Source organism: Cannabis sativa, chromosome 3, assembly GCF_029168945.1.
Source record: "Cannabis sativa cultivar Pink pepper isolate KNU-18-1 chromosome 3, ASM2916894v1, whole genome shotgun sequence".
NCBI classification, from domain to species: Eukaryota; Viridiplantae; Streptophyta; class Magnoliopsida; order Rosales; family Cannabaceae; genus Cannabis; species Cannabis sativa.
Window position 1 is genome coordinate 3,584,300 of NC_083603.1, and position 8,047 is coordinate 3,592,346.

The 8,047-nt window shown below is 28.7% G+C and overlaps 1 protein-coding gene across 1 annotated transcript; it reads right to left on the minus strand.

Annotated features, from left to right (window-relative positions):
• Positions 1 to 1,517: 1,517 nt before the first annotated feature.
• Positions 1,518 to 6,243, minus strand: LOC115709564 (probable auxin efflux carrier component 1c). The gene is made up of 7 exons (XM_030637694.2): positions 4,733 to 6,243; positions 4,496 to 4,648; positions 4,146 to 4,413; positions 3,935 to 4,020; positions 2,732 to 2,889; positions 2,098 to 2,174; positions 1,518 to 1,968 (listed from the first exon to the last, which is right to left on the minus strand). The coding sequence occupies exons 1-7, from the start codon at positions 5,841 to 5,843 to the stop codon at positions 1,902 to 1,904; spliced, it is 1,920 nt and encodes a 639-aa protein (XP_030493554.2). The 5' UTR covers positions 5,844 to 6,243; the 3' UTR covers positions 1,518 to 1,901.
• Positions 6,244 to 8,047: the final 1,804 nt, after the last annotated feature.

An 8,047-nucleotide genomic window follows, 5' to 3' on the forward strand; every position in this document is an offset into this window, starting at 1 on the left:
AATGTTATCACCTATAATAATATCTAATATTTATATGGGATTTTCCAAAGCCTCTATTCATTTTGATCATATTATTAATGATGATGTTATATAATAAAAACATTAGAAAATTACATATTCAAAAAAACAATATATAAATTAAAAAGTATGAATATTTACTAGATTTAATGATAGTATATGCAAAGCACTCAAGAGACAGATTAAAGATTGAAAATGAAAGGTGTCAAAGAAAAAGGCACAAAATTGTGTTACCAAAAAGAATAAGGAGATAGAAAATAAAAGATAGTGAGAGAGAGAGAAAAAAAGAAAAAGATGAAGAAACTTTGGATTATGACTATTGTCTAACAATATTCCAAACAAGTCCATATCAAAATCAAACCCTATATATATTTATATATAATGGAGGGACCCCTTTTTTTCACCACTAATTAATTCATGCAATCTAAAAGCATACCCAAAAAAAAAATTATAATAATAATAAGAGATATTTGCAGTAAAATTCTCATAACACTTGAAATTTGACAGCAAAAATACTTTATTTTATGATTTTGTTGCAGTCGTACGTCTTTTTGACTGTTAAGTGTCAATTAAGTCTGTTAAGTCTCAGCTCAGAAACATGTAGTAATATATTTTTTTAGCTTATTTAATGCGTAGTTTAATAATATATCGTTACGTATTTTTGAGTTGACACTTGATAACAAAAGAAGGTACGACTGTAACAAAATTGTAAAATAAAATACTTTTATTAGCACCTTTTTTTTAATTATGATTATATGTGTAACAATTATAAATTTTAAAAGAGTTTAATAATAATAATAATAATAATAATAATAATAATAGGTCTCTTCCTTAATTGTTATACCCTTTATACTTTGTGGTATTATTATGTTTAAGAATGTAGGAACATGACTTACTTTTCAAAACTAATTTAACTTAAGTGATAAATTAATCTTCTTATGAAACACTATATATAATATTTGATGATACTATTTAATTAGTGTAACATTTTTGTGATTTGGTTAAGAAATCATAATCAGATAACAAATTCAACATAGAGATGAAAAAAGCCTTTTAATTAAGTATCCTAATCAATAGAATCAATAAGTAATGGTGCTTCAAACTAATTAAGTTAGAGGTTTTCTTGTTCGATATTAAAATTTTATTGTCTAATTTTTTTAATAGACAATAAATATTTTTAGATATGAAAAAATCTTTCATTTTTTATATAAACATAGTTACTTTTATTATTTTAACATTTATTGATTAATCTTGACAAAAAAAAAAAATAGTTCTAGGGTAACATTTGCCACAAAGTAGTATTTTATAATATCCAATTATTGATTAATATTTTATTTAATGACACAATGATGTTAAACATAAAATAAATAATTAACTAAACAACATGACATAAATGATATTGAATCATCACATTAACTCTAATACTTTTCAAATTGTTTTTTCTTCCTAAATTTATATTCTTCTTAATTTGCATTAAATTCATAGAATAAAAACAACAAACAAACAAAAAAATATATAAATTAATAAATAGGGAAACATTCTCTTCTCCTTTTATAAATTAATTCACTACAAACATAATCATTTTACAAATTTTTCTACTACCAAAATATTAAAAAAAAAAAAAACTCATAATAAGAAAAAGACTCATTCTTCCAACCATACAGTCCTATTTTTTTTTCCACCTCAAATTTTCCTTTTGTTAAAATTCCAACTTGGAATACATTATATCATTTTCTTTTTCATTTTTTTTCTTGATCTTTTTCTCACTCATTTTCTTGCTGGCAAAGTTGTTTTTTTTTTCTTTTCCACATTAAAAATAGAGAAATTATAATTAATTAAAGGCCAGCCAATAATGGTGATTTTCTTTGCTTTTTTCCACAGCTTCATATTCCCAACAAAATGTAGTACACTAATGTTATGGGCAAAGCAATTAACATTCCAAATATAACCCTGCAAAATTAAAAAATATATATATATATATATTTTGTTAGAAAAGGACAAAAATTTAATTAAAAAAAATAATTGGGTATTTTTTTTTATTTTAATTTAAAAAGAATAAAAAATAAATAAAATTGTTACCCTGTGCTAAGAATATCAGGGTGTACATTGTACTCCTTAGCAAAGACAAAGGGGACAATTCCTTGAGGTAGAGCTGCCTGTTTCCAAAAACACAAAAGAAAATGTTAAAATATGGGACAAAAATTTATGTTTATATTATTTATTTATATATATACACACATAATACATCCAAAAAATTTAAAACAAAAAAAGGGGTCATTCTTCTTCTTTCCTATTTCATACTAAATTAAATCATATATTTGAATTATAGTAAGAAAGTATAATAAATATGTAAATATTTGTGTCTCCAAAAAATTTGAATTTTTATATTTAATTAAAAAAAATCTCATATGAAATGGAATTGTTACATTGGATTTTACAATATATATAATGTAGTCATTGTATAGCCCATAACAAATATACAAAAAATTATGTATTTTAACCCACAAAAGTATATAAAGAATCTTATCTTTAAAAATCACAAAATTAAAAAGAAAAAATAAAAGGATTGGGTTGTGTTGTGTTGTGTCAGAAGAAGGGAGCAGAAAAGAAAAGAAAAAAGTAATGTTAATGTTTGTTGGTATTATTATTATTATTGATTATTGATTATTGATATATAGAAAAGTAAAAGTAAAAGTAAAAGAGAGAGAGAGACCTGAACAATGGCAACATGTAAGAGAACACCTCTAAGGCCAACAGCAATGGAAGCAGCTGCCATTACAGCTGGTCCTGTAAGGAATCTCACAGCCATTGCAAATGTTGCTATCGAATTTCCACATGCTATGATCCTTGGTTGCAATGCCATAAAAAGACCTGTCACATTTTCCATTTTTCATTTATTAATAATATTAATAACAACATTACTATCGAGCATTGTTATTAAGCATCAGTGGTGTCTCTCTAACACTTTCTAAACATGTCGATTTGCGATTGACTAGCGATACTCTCTAAAAATTATTATGTTAAACTATATGAGACCCGATACTTAGCTAGATCAATAGTGATATTAACACATAGAGAGTGCTAAACACCACTGGTGTCTTTTAATATTTCTCATTACTATTAGCTAAAAGATAGTTTAATACTCTTCTTAATGTCATATCGATATTAGTGTAATTAAGTATCAAGTTCTATATAATTTTTAAAGAATATTGCTAACTAATCGTAAAACGCTGCCTATAGAAGATGCTCCCATTACTTTTAAATTGATTAGCAATATTTTTTAAAATTATCTTTTTAAATTATATAAACCGATACTTAATTACACCAATAACAATATAACATAAAAAAAAATACTAAATACTAATAATATCTTTTAATATTTTTCTAATAATAATAATAATAATAATAATAAAAGCATGCCCATAAACAGAGCCATAATAATAATAATAATACTACACTACAGCATCATCTGTGTCAGTCAAGTCATATTATTTGATAGACGTTTCATCATCATATTGTGATAGTGATCATCATCATCATCATCATCACTACCACCAACAACCCATTACATCAAATCAAACACTAAACTTAGGACAAAATTCAAGTAAACACTAAACTTCTCCTTTTACTCTTTTTTTAGTCTTACTATTTATTCGAGTGAGTTTTCGAATTACGTGGCACACTCAAATTTTATCTTAATTTAAATGAATCGCTAAACGTATGCCTAAGGCCGAACCTGCTCGAAAGCTTTTGAGTGTTGTTATTATTCATCTCGAGCTTCCGAACCATGTGGTACATTCGGACTATTAAGAAATATCTTAATCGGTCCGAAATCACGATTCGGGAGACCTAATTTTTTATTTTTCAATATAAATATTTAAAATTAGTAATTTTATTCAAATATATATATACTGACCAAGACTGAACATAGCCATGCCAAGTCCTGCATCTGACAATATGGAAATAGACTGAGCTACAATGGCTGGCATTTTTACATTCCACCTGCAAATATATATATAAATAAATATTTATTGAAAATTATTAAATGGGGTTTATCCATATATTATAAAATTGAAAAAAAAAAATGATATATAATATATATTATATAAGATTTAGTGTATGTGTACCTGAATGAAACTAGTGACCAAATAAGACCAATTAAGCTTGAATAAGTATTTGGGTTTCTTATAAGCTTTCTCCAAACCATGATAAGAATAAGCCTAGTCATTACACTTGTTGGTGGCATTATTTTCCCTTTTCCATTTCCATCAACACCTTTCTCATTATCATTATTATTATTATTAGTGTTAATCTCTCCTTGATTTCCAAAGCTGAAATCATCTCTTTCTACATACTCTTCTTGATTATTATTATTATTCTCTCTACGATTTTCAACTGAAAGAAAATAGAAAAAAAAAAAAAATTATGTAAAATTGAAAAGAAAAAAGAAAAATTGAGAGAAATGATTATGACAAACCTTTTCCAGGAGAAACAGCTAGTCTCATCTCTTTTTGTTGATCATGAGGACCATATTCATGGCTACCGAAAACATCAGATACAGGGGAAGCACTTGAACTCCATACAAACATGTGGAGATCTTTTCCGCCTTCTTCGCCTTTTTGAACTTGGCCTTAAATTAGTCGTAAGAATAATCAGTGACGGATTCAGAAATTTTATTGAAAGACGCACAAAAATGTTGAAATAAGAAAAGTACCGGTTGCGGTAGTGCCATTGGGTTTCTTTGTGGCATTGGGAATGGCGGCATTAGTGGTCGGGTTTTTTGACCCGGTTGGCGAGAACATCCCGGGGTTGGGAGCAGGGTAAGTAGTAGTGGTAGTAGTACCAGTACCACCCGCAGCACCACCAGGCTGCGGGTGACTGTAGTATCTACTTGGTTTGTTGGCGGTGGTGGAAACAGGACCACCACCACCGCCAATATCCTCATCATAATTTGAAGGTCTCGGAGTGGGACCTCTCGAAGCAGACATACCGAAAACATCATTAGCACCGAAATTAGAGTTTCTTCCACCGGCCATCATGGAGTAAAAATCGGTATGATTAAAACTCGATCCTCTCGGAGTAGGATTCCGAGAGGATTGAAGAGAGTAAATCTCTGCATTAGTGAGATTAGAAGGTCTCGGGGTTGTCGAAGACAAACCTTGAGACCTTCTAGAAAAAATATCGGATCTAGAGGCATTTGATCTTCTAACAGTGACGTGGAGTTTCCCATCTTCCTTAATCTCAGCCTCAGTCTCCAACTGTTGTCTACCATCCAAAGACATGATATCAGAGTCCACGTGTATGGACACGATTGAACCAGCAGTATCAGGAAATTGTTCAGAAATCAAAAGCTTAGCTCCTCTATATTCAAACATGAATAACATAAGAGTGTACCAAATGATACATTGAAGAACAACAATTTGAACCATTAAACTCCCTGAGAAATCTCCATACATACCCTTTAAGAGTGGTATACCCATAACAAGTGTGTTTGGGAGTGTGGATAAGGAGAATAGAGTTATAGTCCATTCCAAACAACCCCTCTTACTAACCTTAGACCAAACACCAAGAACAGCTAAAACAATGAGTTTTTGAAGTGTATCAGCTGCTATGAATCTAAAGTTCATATGGTAAGGATCATTTGTTGAAATAAAATGGAATGACAGTAATGGAACGGCGAAAAGCGCCACGAATCGGTTTATCCCGGAACACTGATCCGGTGTGAAAATCTTCCACCATTTTACTGAACCATAGGCTAAAATCATTGCCACATAAAGAGGGACCACAGCGGTCATTACATGGTAGAAATCCAATAGTGTAATCATTTTCTCTTCTAAGAACAAATCTCAGATCAGAGAAAGAAAGAAGAAGTAGATGAATAATTTAAACTAAGTTTAAAAGAATGGTTTGAAGAAGATGAGAATATGGTATTGGTAGTAGTGGGAGTGATGATGAAAAGGGTTTGTAAGAATAAGGAAGCATGTGGGTTTTGTGGGATATGGAGTTTCTATTTTATTTTTTTTTTCTTTATAAACTTTGATAGTTGTGATGAGAGAAAGCTTTGCACACTTCTCTTAGCAAGAGTGAGTGAGTGAGTGAGTGAGTGAGAGAAATGTTTAATATGTGAAAAAATTCTTTTGTTTGTTTCTTTTTTGTACTAAAGTATATGGTGTTTGGATGGATGAATAGGGTGGTGTGTTTGGATGTGGGGTTTCTTTCTTCTATTCTATTTTTCTATCTATGTATGTATATGTATCTTTCTTATGGGTCTACTTGGTTGTGTAAAGTGGGAGAAAAGCATTTTGGTTAGAGGTGGGTATGTCTCTAAGTAGTTGTATGGATTATAGCTTTTTAAGAACTTTGTGAAAAAGTTTCTACTTTTTTCATTTTCCTTTTGTTGGGTTCTCTATTAACTCTTTGGGCTATTTGGTATTGGTATTGGTATTGGGTGTGTTAAGATATTATATATATGGGCTATATATATGGCTTTGTGTGTGTATGGTTTTATTCTCTTTAATCAACTTTTATCAAGGGGTGTATAAAACTTAAGTAAAATAACCATTATATTATACTAACTAGACTTGGTTAAGGATTGAATTTTGATTAATTAGTTAAGTTAAACAAAGTTGTCATAATCAAATTTTTAGGTGAGTATACATATGACATGGCTTTTTTAAAAAAAGAAAAATGTGTATACATATAGGATATAAATAGGATTATTAATTTACTCACTTTCTATGTTAATTCTAAAGTTTATTAGGATTTTGTGAGCTTTTGATTGAGATAATTTATAGTTAACTTGACTCTTCATCAATATAAAAGTCTTATATTATGATGAATCAAATAATTAGTTACCAACTAAACTAAAATTAGTTACAATTTATTAGAAAAATAGCATAACCATATACTATAGTAATAACCAATTGCCAATTAATCATATATATTAGATTTTGAATAAAAATAACCTTAATTGTATATCATATATATATTTCTCTTTTTTATTTATTTAAGTATATAGTTTTGGGAAAACATATATGCCATCTATAATTATGTAGTATTTTAAATTATTTATTTATAAGTATTAATTATATATATAAATATCCAAATTGAATGTGAATTTAAAATTTTCTAATCGAATCCAATCACACAAATATAAATACTTATACTTTGTAAATTGAATTAGATTAAATGGTACATATCAAATTATATCAAACAATATTTTTTGGATACCCGTAATGGTAGGTGGATGTGCATTTTATAGCAAATCCGTAAATCACGACCCTATATCTTTGTTGTCATTCTACTTAGTCGTGAGTTTTTCAGCAAATTATATTGAGGCCTGAGTAACTATTCTACTGACGAAAATCAGAGTAGTCTTCCTAACTAGGGCAAATATATCTTGGATGTGAATTTTTAGGATCCAAAATCGAATTTCACATATTTTAATTATGTCTCTAGAAACTTTCCTACTAAAGAACTTGTATAGTCTCAAGAGAGGCCACTAGCCAAAAGACTAAATTAGCCATCCCAATCGCAACACATTCATAAGTCACGATATGAACACATGCCCCCAAGACGAAAACATGACCTCAAATTATATTGAAGAGTAGTGAAGTTCATGAATTAAATATAAGTAATGTGTTTTTATGATGAATGAAATAACTAGTTATAAAACTATATTAAAATTGACAAGTCCCAAAGAAAATATATCCTAAATTTTTGGCCCTAAAAATATCAATATATGTGTCCAAACATATATATATAGTTGTTATATGTCTATGAAGTAATATATGTATCGATCTAGCTAGCCTTTTGTGTCTTCCTAGAACATAAATTCCATTTAATAAAACAACCAAAACACTACTACACAAGTGGCATGTACAAATTGAAAAGAAAAGAATAATTAATAAAATGGTGTCCTTTGAATCTACACCTAAATGGTGGAAAATTATCTATATTGAGATCATTCTTCTAGGGAGAAGAAATTATACCAATTAACAATCTACCATATCCACATCAAAATATACAC

Coding starts and splice junctions, on each gene's coding strand:
- LOC115709564 (XM_030637694.2), bottom strand. CDS start 5,843: ATGATTACACTATTGGATTTCTACCATGTAATGACCGCTGTGGTCCCT. Junction 4,021..4,145: donor TGGTCACTAGTTTCATTCAG/GTACACATACAC, acceptor ATATATTTGCAG/GTGGAATGTAAAAATGCCAG. Junction 2,175..2,731: donor TACATGTTGCCATTGTTCAG/GTCTCTCTCTCT, acceptor TTTTGGAAACAG/GCAGCTCTACCTCAAGGAAT.